Source organism: Stegodyphus dumicola, chromosome 10 (assembly GCF_044657685.1).
Source record: "Stegodyphus dumicola isolate Sdum_Otavi_A_Nest chromosome 10, ASM4465768v1".
In the NCBI taxonomy this organism is placed as follows: domain Eukaryota; kingdom Metazoa; phylum Arthropoda; class Arachnida; order Araneae; family Eresidae; genus Stegodyphus; species Stegodyphus dumicola.
The window spans coordinates 122,884,717-122,908,801 of record NC_140777.1 but is presented as its reverse complement, the minus strand read 5'-3'; the positions used below and the strand labels follow the sequence as shown (position 1 = coordinate 122,908,801).

Genomic DNA, 24,085 nt, shown 5'->3' with positions numbered 1-24,085 from the left:
TTTCCATCACCTTACACTTAATTCAGAGCAATGCTATTTTGAAAAACGGAGTTCAAAAAGTTAAAATTATATTTTAATCTTATTTATAGTATTTCATAATTTTGTCCCTAAGTACTTCTATGCTTAATGCTAATTTTAATATTGCTTATAATGAAGAATTACAAATATTTTTGCAACTGCATGTCTACCACTAATGCACATTTCTTCTAAATGAGTTTGATTAAATGGTTAAAGTAACTGTTCCTCTGATTAACTGTGAAAGATTCAACGTAACTGGAAAGAGCAAAACACTACAGTAAAAAAGAAGTACTACTTCCTCCATAAAAGTGCATTATAAAATTTCAGTGGGAGATGAAGAAGGGGAAAAAAAAAAAAATGCAGATCATATCTTTAAAAACACTGTAGTTGTCAAATAAACTTCTCAGTAAATTATCTATTGCCAATTATAATAACAATGGGTAATTTTTTGTTCAGATGTAGCAAAGCAGCCATTCTCCGGCAATAACAATGATAGCCATTTTAATAAATAGAAAGCAAAATAAAAATGTACAATATACATAAATTCTCTACGTAATATTTATGCTATTTCAAATTTTTAAAAGTAATACCATTGTATTTCTCACCGGTGTTTATGCGTTGAATCTTGTTAATTACATTATGAAACTTTTAGTTCAAGTTAATTCCAGTAACTGGTTTGAAAAGGTAACCCTACATAAAAAGGCTAATTCTCTGCAAAACAGGGGCTAGTAGTAACTTGAATACAAATGTTGTTATTCAGAATAATAAAAAATGCCCTTTATAAAAAAATGATTGTTATAATAGATAAAAAGAGTGAGTGAGTGCACCGCTATGATGGCTTCCGACCACAGACATGAACCAAACGGAATTATATACCATCACGGCGGGGAAGACTCCAGAGTAACAAGGTTGAATATTATATACTAATAACAGTTTTTACATACTGATAACTGCAAGGCACTAAGCATTATTCTGGTTATCTGCTTTAAGTTCTGAACATTTGAAACATTATAATATTATCCATGGTTGTTTCTGCTTAGGCAGTTTCTTGAGTTTTTTTTCTATTTTATCAAGGGCTATTCTGTTTTTGAGTGTGTTATTCGTCCCCATTGTCCAGGCACAGTCCGCTGGTTTCTTCAAGTGCCAGGTTCTTGTATGTACGCAATGGAAGTAATAATGGTCCGTATCGCCTTCCTCTCCGCATTCGCAGAAAGGAGTATCCCTAAGTCTGAATCTGTTCAGGTATACTGGGAATGGTCCATGACCTGTCAAGAACTGTGTTAGGCTAGCACAGTGGGTCTTTATTTCCATGTTAACTTTTGGCAGTAAGCGAAATGTCCTTCGTCCTACCTCTGCCTTTGTCCATCTACTTTGCCAATTTTGTAGCAGACTTGCCAAAGTTGTTCGCTTAATATAAGACCAAGGAAGTTTAGTTGGTTTTTCTAATATATCCGTGCAGTTGGCTGCCTGCTTGGCCAGTAGGTCAGCGGCTTCATTGCCTTGAATCCCTGTGTGAGCGGGAACCCATTTTAAAGTGGGTCTTTGCGAAATAGGCATTGTCAGAAGCTGTTTATGAATTCTGTATACCAAAGGACTCCGGCTGTTTTGACTTGCGATAGCCGCCAGACTTGATGCCGAATCACTGAGTATGGAGAATTTCTCCTGTTGACATGTGTTCGCATATCTAATAGCAGCACTGATAGCTAGAAGCTCTGCTTGGTATACCAAGTTGTTCAAGCCTAATTTCCTTTTCCACTCGAATGTTACGACTCCATTTTCTAGTCTACAGAAGGCACTGCCCGTGCCATTCTCAGTTTTGGAGCCATCTGTGAAAAGGTTATTACTGTACCTCTGAATCGGTTGGTCGTTTATACTGATACTGTCGGAGAGATTAAAAGCTGCTGGATGAAAGTTTTTGCAGTTGTTTTGATCCTCGTAGTCCGAGTGGTGATAACTATGACCCCAGAGTGCTGAAGTTTGACCCAGCCTGGTAACCCTTACGATAGCTGCCTCCCTTTCTACTATCAAATCTAGGGGAGGAATTCCTGCTAGTTGTTGTAGGGCTAGTGTTGACGTGGTACGGTATGCCCTGCATACTTGAAGTAGCTGCTGTCTCTGAATAGAGAGCAGGGATCTTTTCATATGAGAGGTAAGTTCGCCACCCCAGATTGCTGCTCCGTAAGTTATTACTCTTTCTGTAATGGTTCTATGCCAAATTTTTAGTAGCTTAGATGAGATACCCCATTTGTTCCGTCTTTTTGGTAGATAGGTGGCGCTCTTGATTCACGCTGATGAAAAATATAGCACTTGACGCTTGAACATGAAGAATGACGCATGTCATATTTATTTGATGCTTGATTATGTTTCATGGCCGCTATAGGCGGAAGTAATATAAGTAATATAAGTTTATCATTAATAAATGTTATTTCTATGTTCTGTGAACTCTTGAAATTTTGATTTGAAATTCTAATGCTCTCCCAACCTTGACTCCTGAAACGAAACGATCTTTGAATTTATGACTCATGAAGAGAGACACCATACACCATTTATGTGAAGTCATGCGTCTCATGTTGTTGCTTAGGATGCTAATTCGAGTCTTAAGATTCCTGACATGAGGCATCCAAGAAAGTCTGTTGTCGAGTAATAGCCCGAGATATTTCAATAGGGGGAAATATTTTACTGGTATCCTATGGAGTTTAATGCTTGGATTGCGTCTTAGCTGCCTGCTGCGTCCTATGAGTAAAGCTTTAAGTTTTCTCTGCCGAAATCTGAAGCTTATGTGCTCTGGCCCATTGGGAGAAAAGATCAAGACAGTATTGAGATCTCATTTCAAGTTTACTCCTTCCTGCCACAACTAGCATAAAATCGTTCGCATAGGCTATGATTCAAGCGTATTCTACGCTCTCAAACTGACGAAATGCCGAGTTTGCCACTATATTCCACGGTGTTGGTCCAAGGCATGACCCCTGTGGACACCCTCTAAAGACATTTTTGACATAAATGCCGCTGTCTGATGTTACTTGTACACTTCGATCTTGAAGGTACGAGCGAAGGATGGTAATAATGGCTGTTGGGCAGGCCATGTTGTGCAGCAAATTTATTATGTCTGGCCACCAAAGGGAGTCAAAGGCTCCCTTGATGTCAATGGCTATTGCCAGTGAGTGCAAATTGTTATCCTTGTTCTGTTTGATAGTGGCCATTAAGTCTTTTATGGCATGTTCAGTTGAGTTGCCCATTCGGAATCCATATTGGTTGGGATGCAGGGCGTTGTTCCTTTGCAGGAAGAAGTCCAGTCTGTAAAGAATTACTCTTTCCAATACCTTACCGAGCGCTGGCAGTAGACAGACTGGCCTGTAAGATGAAGGTTCTGCCGGAGTTTTGCCTGATTTTAGGAATAACGCCACTTCTGCTAGCTTCATATTTTTAGGAAAGTACTGATGTTTCCAGCAAGCTGAAATGACCGCAAGGAATAGTTTTGGGAATTCTCGGTGTATCTCTCTAATGATGATATTATAAATTCCATCCGGACCTGGAGCTTTTTTGGGTGCCAGAGTACGTATGATGTTGTCCACTTCCATTTGCGTAAGAGGGATTTCGTCTCTTCTGGTAACTTGGCGAAATTTCATGATGTAGGTTTTTCTCGCTTCCTCTTGCTCCTCTAAGAAATCCTCTTCATCATCATCAGGAAAAACTGCATTTATGATCTCACTGATTACATTTAATGTCAAATTTTTTATTCTACATTATTATCAGATGAAAAGATAATTTCGTGAAATTATTTAGTTTAATGCATATTGAAAGTCAAAGATGCATTTCAATTCTTAAGTTTCCATATCGTAAGTATTCATATTGTTCTTTGCTTTTTGTAATCAATATGGTGACATGATGCTTTCATTAGATTAGAATTACACAAAATTAAAAAAAAAAATTCTACTGCTCCATGCAGTTTTACAACTATGAAGCAACTTTACTTTTACTACCTCAAAAATGCTTTTGATATTTTCCATTTTGATTTCATTTGCAATTATTTACCCCCAAAAACAATATTTATCTGACAGTTTCTTAGTCTACTTCCATTCTTCAAAAGGGCACATCCTTTTTCAAAGAACAAACTATTAGTTTCCGTGACTTTCACTGCAAAGTTAACACATGGACTTCTCTTTCAGTTAGTTTTATATACAGATAGCAAGAGATTTAGATGCTAATTTAGAAATCTCAAGAAATTAAGCTCTATCAATGTGGCATATGACAGCTGAAATATTCATACTAGTATTACATAAAACTTTATATAATTTAGATAATAGCTACATACTCATTGATGACAGAACCAATATATTCTACTACTTCATGTGGAAACACCTTAAACACTTCAATAAACAATAATATTTCACTGTTGGTGAAAATGGAACACTAATCTTGCAAGAAAGGTCTCCCAAACATGAGCTTTTAATTCTGAAAAATGCATATACATATATGAATCTGCTCATTTTGGAATATATAACAATACAAAATTTAGGTGCTATCATTTTATAACTAGTTATTTGGCAACACAGCACTCTTTGGCAATTTTCCAAATTTTCAGAATGCAGTTTAGTGTGACAACACAAAGTTTCACAAATTCACACAAAATGCAAAATATATATTTTTTTAAATTCCAAATTCAGGCTTTAAGGGCACATGCTCAGGTTGATGGCTTAAGTGCTGTGATTGTTCCACTATGTGAAGAACATACAAACATATATATATATACAGATTCTTCATAACTTAAGGGGCTAGACTGACTTTTTCTAGTTTTGGGAATTTATTTTAAATTTTCATAACTGATACTGCAAATATTACTAATTCCTTGAGTTTTTTTCATCCATTTTAATGAATTTAGAATTAAAAAATCACGGTACTTATGTATTAACGCCACCACAGCTGAAGATTTGGCGGTTTTTAAGTGCTGCCAATCTACACCTAAAATTTTTTGCAACAAATCCTAAATTAAAATACTTTATTTAAAATCAAAGCAGTCATTGGATTTCGATGGAAAATGGGCTGATATAGAGTTTAACATATATTCAAAACAGTCTCTATTTTCTTTGACCTGATGCTGTCACCATATGAACTCTGCTAAATAAGATTCTAAATGATGTCTCTCTGTCCTCCTACGTCTCTTGTTCCTCCATTTAGTACTGCCCCACATTCTCTCAACTGTTTGTGTATGAACACCTGTTTCAGGGTTAATAAAATTGTATTTATGATTAACTTTAGCATGTAGGAATCCTTTTTCTATTCTATTTGTTTGGTAACCTTTCCAACTGTCAGAATAAACTGTGCTACCATCTGCAATGCTTTCAATAATTTTATTAAGAAGGGTAGAGCAAATTGTATTAGGAACAGAGACAACAAACAAAACTTTTGTTTCTCTACATATAGCACCAAACACCCACTGTTCAGGTAATACTTGACCACAATTATTTTTACGCTTAATAAACAAACTTTCATCAATTTCCATAATGCAATCTGGTCCACCTATCTTTTTGTTTGGTTTATTCTTCATGTCCAAGACACATAATTCACGCATGTAATTGTTCCAATCTATAACAGTTTTATCCAATAAATCAAGTTGCTTTTCACAAAATTTGATCGACGTCAACTCCTCAGCATTATATGAATCTCAGAGCTGAACAAAATGGAATTCTTCCTTCAAACCAGTTGTCTTTTCTAAGTTTCCCTTGCTGATCACACTGTCTTAAATTACATTTCCAAAACGTATGTTTACCAAAATAAAGTTTCATATCATGACAATTGGTACATTTTTGTTTTTTTGGTAAAATATTTTGCTCCTGAAAAAATAAAATTGCATCTTCTTCTGTGTTTGGCAAATCCCAAAGGCACATTTTTGTAGCACTAAAAATGGCGTCAAAAATCAGCAAATAACAAGGCAAAAAGGAATTCATAAGATAACTGTGTGCGAACAACAGGACTGCTCTTTATTGGTGCATCAGCGCAACGTCTGCTGCGGTGGCGTTAATACATAAGTGCGGTGGGGTTAATATGTAAGTACCAAAATCATTTTTACATTAAAGTCCTCAAAGTTATTATTTCAATTGTTTTTAACTTCTGATATATTTTCCCCCTCCACAGCATATTTCTTTCTCTACCCTGTCATTTTTTCTTAATACTTCTCAACATATACTATAAAAAATTAACTTTTATACTACAAATATATTTACTAATCTAAATAAGAGAGAACCAATAAGAACATAACAATGCACAATAATATAATAACTTAGACTATAAATAAGCTAACATAACTCAGTGCATAATAACTTAGCCTATAAATAAGCTAACATTCTGTGGTTGCACTTAAAAGTCAAAGATTATATGTTAGTTAAAAATTTAAAAAAGATTCATATAAGATATCAAATGTTTTTGTTTTTGCATAATTTAAAAAAAAACTCAATAACTTGTTCCTAATGATGGTTAACATAGGCTAGCAGTTATACTGATGGGTCTGGGATAAAAAAATTGCAGATATACCTGTAACAAAAACAGCAGATATGTTTGTAACAGTGGTATAATGAGGACACTTAACTTTTACTGATATGAAAATCCTCTTGGATGGTGGTGATAGTGAAATGAAATATAACTGATTCTACAGCTTGCATGTAAACAAAATCAGTAAGCAAAGTTAGCCAAACAGCTCCTAATAATTTTGTCAGAGCTGAATAATCTAATAATATAAGCCTCTCAAAATTATCACTTTGAAGTATGTCAATCAATAAAATGCAATTATGTAAAGTCAAAAAATAAAACACAATTAAAAAAATATTACTTACTTCAGGAACAGTTGCATCAGGACAGGGAGAACATCCATACAATTTTGGACCACTACTGTATTTCTTCACCCGTGGTCCTATACCTTGGCCTACTCTCCATCCTAATTTGTTCAAAATTTTTATACCTATAGAATCTCTGCAATTGAGAAACAAAAACAGTAAATATGAAATTATTAAATTGGGTTCAAGAATAAAATTTAATGGAAAAAATTGCTAGAAGGTACTAGAAATTTTTTTTAAAAACGTATGCTACAAGGTGACAATATATGCTACAAGGTGACGAGAATAGAAAGTCAATAACACATTTGAACAAATGTATAAAAGAAAAAAAAAAAAAAAAAAAAAAAAAAACAATCCATTGTGAAAGACAGTCAGTCTAGAAGAAATGCAAACAGTGAAATTCGTGCAATTGGGTAGAAAATAATGAGAGATAGATAACAATAATTAAAAAAAAAAAAAAAAAAAAAAAAAAAAAAAAAGACGCCTAATTAATATCTTAAAATAGAAAAAGTATACAAGGATTTTAATGAGTCTAGCTAATATAATTTAAAAAAATAAATAAATAAAATTAAATTAAAAAATAATAAAAAAAAATATTGAAAGTTCTAATTACACATGTCTGACTTTAAACATGTTTGTTTAAATAAATCAGATTAAAAAGGAGGAAAAAATATTCTCAAGAACTATGCTTATTGCTTTTAAATCACTTAGTTAATTATTCACCTTCCAGATTAAATATGACAGTGTTTTAGGCTTTACTGAAGAGCAAAACACTGGCAAGTGGAAGATAAAAAAAATTACTCCCGGTAGGGGCACCACATTGCTTTCATAGAGACGAGCTTGTTAATTAAAATTGAAAGATAAATAAATATCTTACATTTTTTTACATGGTAACAGTCTCAGGAGCTGTGATAAAAGCATTTTTATTTCGAATAGTATTACCACTGCTTGCTTTCCTATTGTTAAATTTGTTAATCAGAAATTCCTTAAAATTTGAAAAAGTATGAAAAATAATAAGACAAATTAGAAATGCAAAATTCGAGCTTCCAGGGTGGTGGACTACGTTATTCAAAATTTAATGGCTTAACTTAAATCAGATTAAAAAGGAGATTCGTTTTTTCAAAATGCGAGAAATCTTCATTCTTTAATTCAGTTAAAAATAATACAGGGTGATAATATTTGGAGGCAACAATTTGAAAAGGGATAGGCTGTTTATAGTGAACCAGTGCAATATGTATTATATTAAACTGTAGGAATCACTCGCATTGATAATTTTCAGTTTAATATTAGGAATGATTTTTGGATTTGGTTTAACGGAAATGCAAAAGATAAACAGATTAAATATATGAAGAAAATTAAACGCTGCAAATGACACGTTTTGAAAATTGAGAACTGCAAATAACATACTATGATTTCTCTTTTAATTTGCAAAGTTCATTTCAAATTAAGGACCAGAATCATGCGAAATTACTTCTTTGAAATATACTTAAAAAATATGTCTATTTATTATTCGATCATAATAACGAAATATATAGAAACAAAATAATATACAAAATAATTTCATAAAATTAAAAGAAGACCGGTATACTAAAAAAATTATTATACCTGATTTCAGGCAACTTTGTAATTTAGTTCTTGTAATCGTAGTTTATTTATCATGTAACTACCATTAAGTTAATCTTCCTTTCAGTGAAGCAAAATCACTAATACGATTTTTTTAATAAAAATCTATTGTTAATGATGCCAATTTCTTGTAATTGTGGTTTTATTTTATTAAAGTCATACAAGTTTATAAATCATTTCATGTGTATGGAAAACTTATTATTACAAATTAAATTAGAATGTTTTATGCATCTCTTGCTCAAACTCTTTACTTTGTAGCCCTAGAAGCATAATTACTAATTGCTGAGAAAGAAAGGTTGCTGAAAATTCGTAGTTAAATAGTAGGAAACCAAAATAAAAAAAATTTCCCAAATTTCTCTTGTAAAAATTTTCAATACTGAAAGCAGACTGAATATTTATTTTGAATTCACTGAAGAGCTTTCTCACAAAATTTCGAAAAGCGACATGTTTTAATTTGTTTATCGTATAACACAGAATGTTTGAAAAGTTCTCTGTAAACTTATTTTACTACATATTGATTCTGTGCGTATATATCCAATAAAATAAATTACATAATATTACGAAAACATAGAGGGGAGGTTTGTATAAATTATTTACACAGCCCTCCCCATCTTTCCTCCAAAAAACTAATAAACACATTAAGAAATTTTTAAATGGATTTCATGGTGGCAAATTTCTTAATAATAAATAATAATAATATTTTAATTATTTAAATAAATGTTCCATACATTTAAATGCAAACTTTGCAAAGATTCATTACTTGGCAAAACCTAAGCTTGTTTCTAATTAGATATACTCATACATAAAACTTAAATAATAAAAATACATACAAAAAGGTTTTCTTAAACAGAACATTTAAGGAAAATTTCAGAGAAAAGCTACATGAGAAACTTTTAGAAATGACTTACTTTAAGTAACATTCTTATTTGGCCTATATCAGTATTAAAAGCTTCTATAGGGATTCTTCATTTTTCAGGAAAACATTCATTGTTTGTGTCAAATAGCTGATTTACCTTATTGTTGTCTGCCCCCTTTATATTTTCTTTGATTTGGAAAGTGAATATCTAAATAGTTAGATTCTAAGAAAACATGCTAGAAATGTTAACACAATCGAAGTTTGTTATAACGGCCGCTCTATTACAATAACCAATATGAAAGGCTTACAACTGATGAGAGTCTATTTTAGGTCAAATTTCGCAATGACCGTCATTTGTTATAATGTATCTTTTCTTCTGTGCGATGCAAAAATTTCAAATATCAGTAGTAGCTTATAAATCATATTGAATAAGATTTCTTTATGAGATTAAGAAATAATTAAGAAAAGCAGCTTAGACATTTTTTGTCAAAATTATATACACAAAAAACAATATTGAAATTAACCCTTTGAGAGGCAGTACATAAAATAATTTAAATCAGGATTCGTAGCCACATTTTAGTTAAAAAAATAAGGACCTATAAGCACTTTTCAAGCATATTTTAAGGAAAAAAATGAGCACATGTCTAACTACCTTATACACAACTGCATAACCTTAAAAGAAAAATTAGACTTGCAATTTAAAATTTGAGAAATTCAGTATTTATTAAGAGAGAATGAGCATTACTCAACCATGGAAAACAATTGCATTCTTTTTTTTTTAAATTTTAAATAACAATTCAATTTACAGAACTAGTTTACAATGAGAGAAAGAAAAACTATGCAGAACTAAATTATATTACAAGATTTAATGATGAAATTTCAGTTCAAAATAGAGAAAATAAATAATAATAAGACATATTTATTATATTCCCTAAAAATAAATACAATTTATACTTCTACTCATATTAATATTTAAATAATTTAAATCAAAATTCTGAACATTTTCTAAATTCTCATTGTATAACAGTTTTCCTGTAACAGATATTGCAAGCAAAGTAATTGAAGTAAAAATAAGTAAATAAAAAGGAACTTTTCTGAAATCAGATAATGGGAAATTGCTTCATGCAGTCATCCTTTAACAGTAAAAGCTTAACTAACTGGCATACTCGGAAATTATCGAATATCTGAAAATTCCGGATAGTCGAGCGTAACTGGTAAAAGAGGAAGGGGGTAGATTGTAGCTGTTCTTTAGATTTTTCAGCCAAATAATGCTTTTGACATTTTGATATGTGCATCATATAAAAAATAGCCCAATGGAACTAAAAACTTTCTGCTCAGCAAGCATAGCAAACCTTATCTTTGGGAAATGTTATTGTGCAATACGTGCGCCTTAATTCTTCTGCACGTGATATTACACAATCGAAATCAATACCTGCACAGAATTCGGAGAATAAATAACTAAATAAAGGAAAATGCCCCTTTGCTTCATTTAGTTTTCATCGTCATGCTTTCATGTGGCATATTTATCACTTAGCTGGACACAAAGCGCTCCATGCGATATCCCTGCCATACTCATATTGATTAATACAGACATTTACCAATCTGGAATGTTTCTCATTCTAATTTTGGACAGACTGAATTAAATTTCCGGAATAGAATCATTCTTCTCTTGGGTTTGTAGACCGCAGAACTTTTAGTCCAATTCAATCCAGGTTGAAAAGTGACCCCTTCCCCTAAAAAAATAGGAGTCCTTTGCTGTGAACTGTAATGGTTTCAAAATTCGAGTTTTTGCGGAGGAAGGGGAGAACCCTAACTTCCGTACGTAAAATTAAATAAATAAATAAATAAATAAAAAATTATTATGACTATTCGATTACTTTCACTTTATTTATGCCATTCTGAATATTATTCCTTAGAAAACTAATCTGTGTTAAAACACACCCATTTTTTAAGTTTATCTATACTTCAGCAGTTACTGCAAATACATTATTATAAATATTTATACACATGCTCATAATATAAGCATACCGATCATAATAAGTGCGAATATGAACTGACCATGCAAAATGAGAATGTAAATTATTAAAATCTTGATTGAAATTCAAACATGTGTAGTATTGGGTAGGAGCAAAAGAATACGGAATGTATCGGAATTTCTACCGCTTTCACAATTCTTTGACCAATAGAACGGCGAGCATCTGTGTGTACTCGCAGCCACCAAAGGTTATATTAATGCAGAGAAAGGGACAAAAAGCTATTTCTGGGAGTATAATTCAGCATCTGACATTCCATATAAGGAAGAAAAGCTGTTTATTTAATTTTGGCTTTGTACAGGGAAAAAATGTGCATTCGTAAAAAAAATAAAAAAAAAAAAAAAAAAAAAAACACTAAAAGCAAAAAAATAAGCACTAAAAACAAAAAAATAAGTGCTTTAGAGAAAAAGTAAGCACTTATAAGGGCTTTTATATTTTATTTTCAAATATAAGGACTTATAAGCACTTATAAGGACTGTTACGAAACCTGCAAATTGTGGTAAAATTTTGAATTAATTGTAATTTATGGACCCTTAGGACACAAAATTGAGATTTTAAAAAAATCTAGAGTGAAATCCCGAATTTTGAGAGACGGTATATATTTTATACCGCTGCCCCTCTACGACATTTTTTCCCCAGGTAGCTGCCAATTGTTAAAATTTTTGTCTTTTCATCGATTTCTGTGAACTTTTGATGTGCATCTATAGTGATGGGTGCTTGAGCATAGTTATGTAAGTCTAAAGGCAAAAACTTTCAAAATTTCACTAGAAATTTAAAATTTAAAAATAATTTTTTTTTTTTTTTTTTTTTTTTTTTTTGCACTTGGATGATTCCACCAAGCTGAATATACTTATGTAAAATATGGGTAAAACACTTTTGAAAGTGATTTAAATTCAATATTATTGTTTTATCAAAAATTTTAGCAAACATACATACATAAACCATATCATGATGTAATTGACCTAGTTACAAGGAGTTACTCAGCCAAAAAATAAAAAATTGAAAAATGAAACACTACAACTAAGCTGAAAAATTATGTGGCATTTTTGAAGTTATATTTATGCTTTAGATAATATACTATAAAAAGAGCATGCTTTATGCTATGATAGCAAGAATTGCCCTCCCCACACACTTTCAATTATCAGGCCCCCTAAGGACCCCTTTTCAATTTTTTGTAAATATAGGTTGTAATATATCATTTTATTCAAGAAGAAAAGCTGTTAAACAATTTTATTACTTGATAAACCTCAAAGCTCTTATTTCTGTCAAATCTTAATAAAACTCAAATATTTTCCCCCTTCTTTTTTCCTTCCAAAGGTAAATGTTTTGCATCTAAAGCTGGCCTTAGAAATATTTTCCCTCCTTTCAGCAACTGTGAAGACTAAATCACGTACTTGTATCTTAACACAGGGGGAAAATGTTTTTTGTGTTCCTCAGTCTCTCATCTGAAATTAACAAAGACGACATCCTAAAAAATGAAAGCATGCTTTCAGATCAGCAGTTTTTCCATTGCACTAAGAAATGGACCTAAAGTGCATTTGCAGTACTTTTAAGTGAACTTTCCCTTTGTGTGATGGTCCCTTTGTGAAGATGGTGTGACCCCTGCATGACAAATTAGCTGTAAATCACCTCTCTTCATTTTTGCTGCATTCCAGGATTTTGGGAAGCATGAAACAACAGATGTCTTTCAGGGCTAACATGCCACATCTAACCCCTACAGTTGTATAATGTTTTGAAATTTATGAGACATTCTTGTGGGAAAGGGTAAAGTGCTGAAATTAAAATTTTAGCTAAAGAGAGACGAATGAGAAACTCGAGTGAAGTAAACAAAGAATAAAAAGCAACTAATATACAGTCAAAAGTCGTTAATTCGGACACCCGTAATCCGGAATGATCTATAATCCGGACCTCAAAGCTACAAACTTTCTGCGCATGCGTCGCTTTCACGCATGCGCACAGGCGTTTACGAGAGCGCGTAAGACCCTTCCGGCTGCGAATATGTTTGTGCGCATGCGTGTTTAATGTGTAACGGAGTTATACGCTAAGCTAAAGTTATCTAATTCAGTTAATGTTTCAGATTGCGTTGTTCCTTAATCTTCGAATTGGATCCGGCTTATTATTTTTTGCAGACTGTTAGAGCAATTTTATAAAAGTAAGCTTGAACTTTCGATTATGTCAAATAGAATTTCCGATATATATTTACTACAAAGCGAAAGTATGTTTGAAATCCGAAATCTGTTTATCAATTTCACGCTGCTCTGCGGCAGAGGGAGGGCAGAAACGTCATTATTAGATTATGATAGATTAGAAAGATTATGTCAAATAGAATTTTCGATATATATTTAATAATATGTAATTTGTATCTACAAAGCGAAAGTATGTTTTGAAATCCGAAATCTGTTTATCAATTTCACGCGGCGGATTGGAAGTTAATCTGTCAGCACTATCCTTATCTTCAGGGCAGATGTTTTTATTTTATTTAGTTTATAATTCCGTACTAAGTGTAGTATTTCATTTCGATGTACTCCGTCTTTGATATGATTTAAATCAAGTTCCTCGTCATTATAATTCGCTTCCGATAGTGAAGAAAGTGACCCAGAGGTTATTGAAAACGAAAACATTTCGATTGACAAATTAGTCGGTATTCTCAACACAGCAATTATAGGACTGGAACAGCGGAACTTTGTAACTAAACAAGAAATTATGTCTGTTTAATAGAATTAAAGAGAAAGTATTATCACATGAAACGAAGCAACTTACATTGAAGGAAATGTTTAATAAAGTAAACAAATAAAGCTTTTAAGCTATTAAGCTTTTTCTTTTTGTAAATTTTGATACCCTTTAGATCATAATTGTTCTTTATTTCATAAATTACGGTTTCATATTTTTAATTTTGTAATTTCTGCATGCCATCTTACCAGATTTAAACTGATGATCTATAATCCGGAAAAATCGATAATCCGGAATCGCCGAAGTCCCGAGGAGTCCGGATTAACGACTTTTGACTGTACTTGTATTCAGTCCTAGCGCAGGGTTCAGTAAACTTCCCATCTCCCGATGAACATAATACTGAATCCTAAACAACTTGTAAATTAATCATAAACAAACTATTGCATCATAAACTATTATAATATAAAAGAATTCTGCCATCTCACAGAGTAGAGAAGGAGAAGCCTGGTGCTGCCATCTATTGGCAAGGCACCCCCAGTAGAGGCGCCGGTATTTATTATTTACCGGGATTAAAAACGCATAAATAATCTTCTTTTAATTATCAGTTTTAATTGAAATGCAGCAAATATAAAAGGTACAGCATGCATGCATTATATATTTGAAGATTTTGATTTTTTTCCTTCCCTGCACTGGGAATTTTGAATATTCAAACATACCTTTGTAAGAGGTATACTTATTTCATAAATGCAAAATATTGAGCATTAATAGGTAGCACTGCCATTTAGAACCAAAAGGAGACAGTAGAAACTTACAATTACAGTTTTGGGAGTAGAAAAATTAGCATTTTTTAGGAGGTTAAAAAACTGACAAACATCTGGTATATATTATATAGCGGAGCCCTTCAAACGGTTAATGTGCATCTGAAGAGTTATAAACTATTTAATTCTGATTGCTAAAAAAAAAATGGGAAAAACTGTAAGAGTAGGAAGCATAAATAGGAAGGCAAAATAGAGATTTTAATCCTTTTTAAAATTTTCCTCCAGAGTGAACCATTATTGTGAGATACATATATAAATAAATTAATAGTATAACCAAGCTTTAAAACAAGAAGTGGTGTGAAGTCTACGATGACCAAATGAAGTAGTAATTTTTACCTCATCCAATTCACTCTTTTCGTATATGAGAAAATTTGACATACGGCTGCAATATAAAATCATTTCTTAAAACTGGATTTTCTGGGAATTCTATAATTATGGTAAACTTCAGGTGGCCTAACTTACTGTATCTTTATTTTTGCCACCTTTGTCACGTACTCACCTCAAGAAATTCAGAACTTATTCTCACAATAAACCCCAGCAAGTATCTGGCCCTGGTTATAGCTAATGCCTTGAAAGCTCTCCTTTGGAGGGAAATCAAAACAAAAGCATACAGCTTTATTGCTTTATATTCAGTGCAACACTGAATATAAAGTAATAAATAACAGCTGTTTTATCTGCTTACAAGGGGCTCCTATGTGCGTCATATATATACTCATATATATACATACGAGGAGGTAGGGGGGCCTTTAAAAACTTAATGAAGACAGATTCTATTATATTTATGCAACTTCTTTTATATTTAAACATATAAAAGTAATTCAGCAGGACATCCTAGGGCCCCTATGTGATGGCATTCCTAGCATACCCAGATTTACAACATTGCTGATTAGGTAAAATATACATACTTGTATTATTCAAATATGGATGATATGTGATAGCTAGTCACTACATTTGGGTAGTGAAGCATTAATGATATATGCATATTACCAGTATCTGGATAATACATCATATATATCATGTCACTGAATCAGAACAACGTATCTGTCGCTCTTATTTACATTATGCAGCATTCAGTTAAATAATTACAGCATTCATTATAATACTGCAGAAATACAGCATTTGCTAAAATATGTAAACATTAAATATTATGATTTCTGATAAACAGGATTTTGATGAATTGCAGGTATACTGCATTTTGAAGAAGCACAGAATTAAGTTCTTGGTATCATAAGTTAAATATATGACATCTGAAATAAGGTATGCAAACATACTTTACTGGTTTTATGATGTCTTTCAAAGGTGCTTCGCCAGGAATAATACTATCTACATCTGCAATTCTTTGCCTTTTTACATCTCTCTCAGAAAGGTCTTGAAAATTGGATGTGGTGTGTATTTTTCTAGTAGAAATACCAAATTCTCCAAAATCCTCAAAATTTAAAAATAATCTAGTTAAAATTACATAATAAATTTAATACTTTTTAATAGAATGAAATGTAAGCAATTACAGTGAATGATTCCAGCATTTTGTTTGCTTCTTATGCAAAATGTTAATGAATACTAAATGCATTGCACATGAACAAGCAAATAAAAAGAATATACAAAATCAATTTTTCCTTTGTGGAGTAAATATTATACAAGATATGTTATTTTGCAAGTGTAACTTATCCAAAACATAAAAATGATGAAAAGGTAATTAATCATATTGTTAAATATTTGCATAATCGCTTGTAGTAACGGCAACCGCCGGCAATAAAAGGAGGTGCTTTCCTTAGTGGCACCACAGTTCATTTTAGTTCGAGCCAGAATAGACCTGCCCGGGGGAGAAGCCAGGGGATGAGAGATTCCGGTTCCCGTCCTGTTCCGGATCCAGTCCTGTTCCGGTTCCCGTCTTGTTCCAGTCCTGTTCCGGTCCTGATCCAGTCCTATTCCACTTCCAGTCTGGCCGTTTAAGTCCAAAACACGTAGGAGCGGAAGTCTGAATCCAGCGAATGGAGATATATGCCGAAAGGGCTAGATGGATTCTGTCTTTTAAAGGAAAGTGTTCTTCACCGTGCCGGCATAGGTGTTACTTTAAAGCACTTTGAATGTCCGCCTAAAATGTTGAATTTTTGTTTATGATGTTAAGTTTTCATCAATGTTGAAGTTCCAGTTAAATAAACCTTTAAGTTTTAGACAAGGTTTTTGTGTTCTTCAGAAAATTTTAGATTCGAAGTCATATATATCACATAGGATTTAACGGAAAAATCAACATTTGGCGCCAAGCGACAGGATATTGTCTGCAAGGTAAGCAATTTTTTTATTTTTGAATCATGGAAGCCTTAAATTTAGCACGAACTCAATACAGAAGATTATTTAGCAAAGCGTGTAATGAATTTGACAATGAAGAAACTAAATTTAATCAGGAAGAAAAATTAATTAAAATAAAAGTTATTGCCGAGAAAGCTAAAGTTTTGTTTGATACTGAAATGAAAATACGAGAATTAATGTTTAAAGAAATTACAGATGAGACTTTACTTATTAAGGAAATAGATGAATCTGAATTATATTTTGATAGGTGGAGACTTATGGAAAGTAAACTAAAAGATCTTACTTCTGGTACCCCGAATGTAACTTTAATTGATCTGTCCTTTATTCAGAATAAAATGTTGCATTATCTGAAGATTAAATTGCCTGTCTTTGACGGTAACGTGAAGAAATGGCTATGATTTTGGGGGCAATTCCAAAAGATTGATAAAGATCCTACATTAGATAATAATGATAAATTTGCTTATCTGGCACAGGCTTTGGAGAAGAATTCTCCCGCAGAGGAAATAGTTAAAAGCTTTCCGCCAACTGGCGATAGTTACAAGAGCGAAATTGAAGCATTGCAAACGCGTTTTGGTAACAAAGAATTACTAACGGAGATTTATATTCATGATTTGTTAACCCTTGTTATTCAAAAACAAGGTACCTCTTTGCGGAAATTATATGATGAACTTGAATCTAATCTAAGAGCCTTGGAGATATTTGGAATAAATAGAGGCAAATATTGCGCGATATTATATCCATTGGTAGAATCAGCATTGCCGAATGAAGTCTTAAAAACGTGGGAGAGACTTAGGTTTTCGCGTAAAGAATCAGAAAGTTTAACCGGCGAATATGCCGAGTTAAGAGAAAGGGAATCTGACCTTGAGCGCCTTTTATGTTTCTTGCACGGTGAAGTTGAAAGTGAGGAAAGAATTTCTTTAGCGGCTAGGTCTTTCAATGTTTTCAATCGATTGGCTCACGGTAATAAGAAAGGAAATTCGTGTTTAAAGATAAGAGAACCTCACTTAAAACCTACGGCAGCTGAACTGTTTACTTCTCATGAAGCTAGAAAAGGCTGCATATTTTGTTCCAGTATAAATCATGGTTCTGCGGAATGTTTTCAGGCGCATAACTTATCGTTGTCGGAAAGAGAAGTTTTGGTCCAAAGGACACGCTCTTGTTATCTGTGTCTGAAATCTGGACATTCTGTCAGGAGGTGTAGATTAAAAACAATTTGTTTTACATGCAGTAAAAGGCATCATATTTTTCTATATAAGGGCAATTCACAAATAAGTCAGACAAGGGCAAAGGAACAGCCTCCAAATCAGGCTGAAACACTCGCCAACATTTCTTCAAGGTCTCCTAAAGTTTTGCTGCAAACAATAAGAGTTATAATTAAAGGAGATAAAAAATCTTGTTCGACTCGAGCTATAATTGATACTGGTTCTCAAAAGTCATATATTCTGCAAAGCGCAGCTCAAGATATGGGTTATAAGTATACGATAAAGGAATACTTTGGCCACGCATTATTTGGCGGTACGACGACCAGTTTGTGTGAACATAAAGTTTACAAAATTCATTTATCTAATACGTCTGGCTCTTACAGTTGTAATTTTGATACGTTAAGTCAGCCTGTTATTTGTAATAATGTACCTTCTATTGGACAAGGAATATGGCTTAAACAGCTTGCTGACTGTGGAATAAGTTTAACAGATCGTTTAGAAGGACCTATAGAAATTTTAATAGGAGCCGATGTTGCAGGACGATTATTAACGGGGAATCGTAAACAAATTTCAAACGGTCTTGTAGCTACTGAGACAAAGTTAGGATCGACGGTTATGGGAAAAACCGGTGATTGAATAGTGAAGGTTCAACATTCTTAGTTACTTCAATGTTGAATTAAGGGGCTTGTATTTCTGATTTATGGGCCCTCGACTCGCTTGGTATTACGGACCCATCCGAACAAAAGACTAAATTGGAATCGTATGAGGCTACGAGGCGACATTTCCTTGATACTGTAAAAATAGAAGATGACCGCTTTGTAGTGTCTTTGCATTGGTTCGAAGGGCACCCTCCCCTGTCGGATGATTTTGAGTTATCGCTTAAAAGGTTGCACGGTACGATTAGGCAACTTGAACTAGATAATCTTCGCCAAGAGTATGAAAATATATTCCACGAATGGCTCAAAGAGGGCATAATAGAGGAAGTACCCGTAAATGAATTAGATTTACCCCATCATTATTTGCCACATAGACATGTTGTTAAGGAACATAGTACTACGAAGTTATAGCCAGTATTTGACACTTCGTCTAAAGCAAAGGGTTCTCTGAGTCTCAACGATTGTCTTGAAAAGGGATTAAACCTTATTGCATTTATTCCTACAATCTTAAATAGATTTCACCAAGAAAAAATAGGGGTGATTTCTGATATTCGTAAGGCCTTTCTACAAATTGGCCTGAATTCTAGCGACAGAAACTTCTTCCGATTTCTTTGGATAAAGGGTGAAGATGGCTTGAAGCATTTTCATCATTGTCGAGTCGTATTTGGTGTAACCAGTAGTCCATTTTTACTTGGAGCTGTTATTAAATATTACCTAAATTCAATTTTAGAGAAAAATGATGGAGATGTAAAATATCCTTCCAACATTATTGTTAAATTAATGAATAGTTTCTATGTTGATAACTGTGTAACAAGTGTCGGAAGTGAAGATGAATTACAGCGCTTCATGAAAGTATCTTCAGATGTTATGGCAGAACGAAAATTTGAATTACGGGGTTGGGAATATACCGACTGTAGTTTAGAAACCGAAACTATTGCGAATGTATTAGGTTTGTTATGGGAAAGATAAGGCGATACTCTTCAAATAAATGTTGCTAATTTACAAAATCTTTGTTTTGAGAAAGTTACGAAAAGAAGTATTTTGGCAATAGCCCATAAAGTATTTGATCTCATCGGTATAACATGTTCAGTCCTTATATTACCTAAGATGTTATTACAGCGTACATGGGAAACAAAAGTAAAATGGGACGAAGAAGTTAACACTGAAATTAAAAGTAAATTTTTGAAATGGGTAAAAGACATTTCTCTTTTGAAAAACATTAAATTTCCAAGGTGGATACGATATCAGCCAAAACAGTGTTCAATACATGTGTTCTGTGACGCCAGTCAAGCAGCGTATGCGGCAGTAGTTTTCATTCGTGTAGAAGAACCTGAATCAGTTAAAGTCCAGTTGCTTCAGGCTAGGTCTAGAGTTTTTCCTTGTGGTAAAAAGAAAAGGACTATTGTAAGATTAGAATTGTTAGCAGCAACTATTGCATCTCGTCTTGCTGCAGACGTTCTAAAAGACTTTGCGGCCAGAAGTACATTTTTCTGGACAGATTCAACTACTGTCCTTGCATGGATAAAAAGGGAAGAACGATGGGGGACATTTGTACAAAATAGAGTACATGAAATAAGGCTTTTGACACGTGTGGAGGATTGGAGGCATATACCTGGTCACCTTAATCCCGCAGATCTTCCAAGTAGAGGGTGTTCAGTTTGTCAACTCTCCCGGTCAAAATGGTGGGAGGGTCCGAGCTGGCTTTTAAAATCCCAAGAAAATTGGCCGAGTGCCAAATTTATAACTGATGAAGCGGAAATAGCCAGCGAGAAAAAAAAAGACGGTGGTTTCATCTCTAGTGTCTGCTGAAAGGTTTAGTTTGAGTGAGCGATTTTCTAGCCATCGAAAAACAGTTAGAGTTGTTGGTTGAATTCAACGATTTTTCTTTAATTGCGGAAATAAGAAAAAAAGGAAAGGTGAACTCACTGTTGATGAAATTGATTTTGCAGAAAAGGTTGTTATTTGCTTGATTCAATCGGAATCTTTTCAGGATATAGAAGACGCACGTTTACGAACTCTTAGTCCATTTTATGATGCGGGAATTCTAAGAATTAAAACTGGTGCGTTTCGAAGAGATGACACGTTAGAGTTTAGAACATCTATAATATTACCAGGAGAACATCCATTAGTTAGGAATTTAATTATGGAAGACCATAAAAAGAAAGGACATGCAGGTGTACAATATATACTGAATACCTTAAGGGAAAGGTTTTGGTTGTTATCTGGCAGAAGAACTGTGCGTTCTGTTTTGAGTAAATGCATTACTTGCAAGAGATATTCTGCTGTACCTGTTGACCACATATCAGCCCCACCGCCAATAGAGCGAGTAAATGATTCAGCAGTATTTCAAGTAACGGGTATAGACCTTTGTGGTCCTTTATTGCTGAGAAACAAAGAAAAGGCATGGATTTGTGTTTTTACATGCGCCGTTTATAAAGCGGTCCATTTGGAGTTGCCGACTTCTCTATCTACAGAAGTGTTTCTTCAGGCTTTTCATCGGTTCGTGTCACGAAGAGGTAAACCCACAACTGTGTACAGTGATAATGGAACTAATTTTGTAGGAGCTTCAAATGCATTAAAATTAATAGATTTTGAACAAATTATTGGGCAGGCAACCAATGAGCGAATAACATGGAAATTTATTCCCCCTGGTGCTCCATGGTGGGGTGGTTGGTGGGAACGTCTGATCGGAATGATGAAGCAAGTCCTTAAAAAAGTTCTTAAACATGCTTGTTTAAATTATGAAGAAATGTACACGATACTGTGTGACTGTGAAGTGATTCTTAATGACCGACCGTTGACAGTAATTCCTTTCGATCCTGAACTCCTGCCGACATTTTAAAAGAAATTAGAACTAGTAGTTTGCGGGATATAAAATACGGTATTAAATCAAGTAATTTACAGAGAAGATTTCAGTATATTCAAACTGTAAGAGAAGCATTTAAAAATAGATTTCATAAAGAATATTTGGGAATTCTCAAGGTTTCGCATAAAAGAGCTGAAAGGAAAGTTGCTATTAAATTAGATGATATTGTTTTGATCGGTAGTAGTGACAAAAGACTTTTTTGGCAACTTGGTCGTGTCATAGAACTACTTCCAGGACCTGATGGAATAAATCGGCTTGCAAGAGTAAAGACCCGAAATGGAATTTTGCTTAGAGTGGTTCGAACTCTGTATCCTTTAGAAGTAGCGCAAAATGATGTACCGTGAAGCTGCAGAATGAAAAACAAGATTCGTTGTCTGAACTTAAACTCAACATAGATGATAAATCTGTCAGGCCTGTAACACGATCTGGTAGAAGTGTAACTCCGCCGGACAGACTGGCATATTAAGGCTCTTTGGCATTGTTTTACTTTAATGTGAAAGTTCACTTTTTTTTTTTTTTCCTTAGGTGGAAGGATGTTAAATATTTGCATAATTGTCTGTAGTAATGGCAATAAAAGAAGGTGTTTTCCTTAGTGGCACCGCAGTTCATTTTAGTTCGAGCCAGAATAGACCTGCCCGGGGGAGAAGCCAGGGGATGAGAGATTCCGGTTCCTGTCCTGTTCCAGTTCCCATCTTGTTGCAGATCCAGTCCTGTCCGGTTCCCATCTTGTTCCAGTCTTGTTCTGGTCCTATTCCAGTTCCAGTCTGGCTGTTTAAGTCCAAAACCCGTAGGAGCGGAAGTCTGAATCCAGCGAATGGAGATATATGCTGAAAGGGCTAGATGGATTCTGTCTTTTAAAGGAAAGTGTTCTTCACCGTGCCGGCATAGCTGTTACTTTAAAGCACTTTGAATGTTTTCTGCCTAAAATGTTGAATTTTTGTTTATGATGTTAAGTTTTCATCAATGTTGAAGTTCCAGTTAAATAAACTTTTAAGTTTTAGACAAGGTTTTCGTGTTCTTCAGAAAATTTTAGATTCGAAGTCAGATATATCACATAGGATTTAACGGAAAAATCAACACATATAATGATGAATTTTGTTTTAAAAGTGATAATAATTCCGGTTTTAGTGTTATACTTTATGTCATTTTCTGAATTGAAATTTAGAGTTATGACATTGCAATTAGTAATTAAGAAATTTCTTGTTACTTCATTTTACTAATTTATTATTTACTCACATAATTTCCCTATTTTATTAATTCTGTCTCATGAAAACTGGGAAGGGTAATTTATATCATTTCTGAAAGAAAGATTTAAAAGAAGTAGTTAACTAATTAAAAAGCATATATGAGATGTACTAATATACATTTAGTTGGTTGGTTGGTGTCATGTCCTTTGAGAAGTCAAATGGATCTATGCGTGGAAAATCACAGCTTTTGCCAGTTCCACATTCTTTTCATAATACATCTCTCCCTGGAAAGGAAATTCCCCTAAGCTTTGCAGAGCTGCAAGCACTGCCAGACAGATGAAGATGTGCTCTGGAGAAAGCTCCATTTTGGGGCAGTTTCTACAAGTTCTCTATAATCTAGTACCATCTTTATTAATTTTTGTTCCTCTAAAATAGCAGGTTGTCAGTCTAGTAATGGTCTTTGTAATTTCTCTGTCTGCATCAATTCCACATATCTGATGGTCTTTCTTAATAGATTTCTATATCTGGCAATGGCATCACCATTTTCACGAGTGAAGAGGATTGAGTTGTTGAGATTTCTTGCCTTTTTAGCCAGTTTATCAGCTGCCTCGTTTCCATCGATTCCAACATGTGCAGGTATCCATTGCATAGAGCATTCTAACATGTGCAGGTATCCATTGCATAGTGCATGTCTTTCCTATCTGGTCGATTGTTTCGACATGTTGGTGTATATCCTGGGAGAGTCTTGAATGCCCTTGCAGTATTGCTTCTAGGGCAGCTTGAAAGTCACAGTAATTTACAAATTTTCTGGCTTTATCATTATCATTTAAGTTGAAGTAAATTTTCAGGGAATTCCTGGATTGCTCTTAATTTACATGTGAAGTTGGGAGCGATGTTGCCTGCTCCCTGGCGTTGGAGTATAGTTGCCCCATTTGGTAGTTCCACCCTGTTGGATAGTATCATCTGATGAACTATCTGTGCAAGTTTTTATCAAATCAGCTCCCCAAAAGGACTCAGTAGTT

At 33.7% G+C, this 24,085-nt stretch overlaps 1 protein-coding gene across 3 annotated transcripts in view; it reads right to left on the bottom strand.

Moving 5' to 3' along the window:
- LOC118201085 (G patch domain-containing protein 1) overlaps positions 1-24,085 on the bottom strand; it is a 129,824-nt gene that overhangs the window by 91,004 nt on the left and 14,735 nt on the right. For all 3 annotated transcript variants that reach the window (XM_085825480.1, XM_085825482.1, XM_085825481.1), the window contains exons 4-5: positions 16,117-16,271; positions 6,846-6,981 (exon numbers count right to left, since the gene is read on the bottom strand). In XM_085825480.1, the coding sequence (XP_085681606.1) occupies positions 6,846-6,981; positions 16,117-16,271 (291 nt within the window). The remainder of the gene's footprint in view (positions 1-6,845; positions 6,982-16,116; positions 16,272-24,085) is intronic.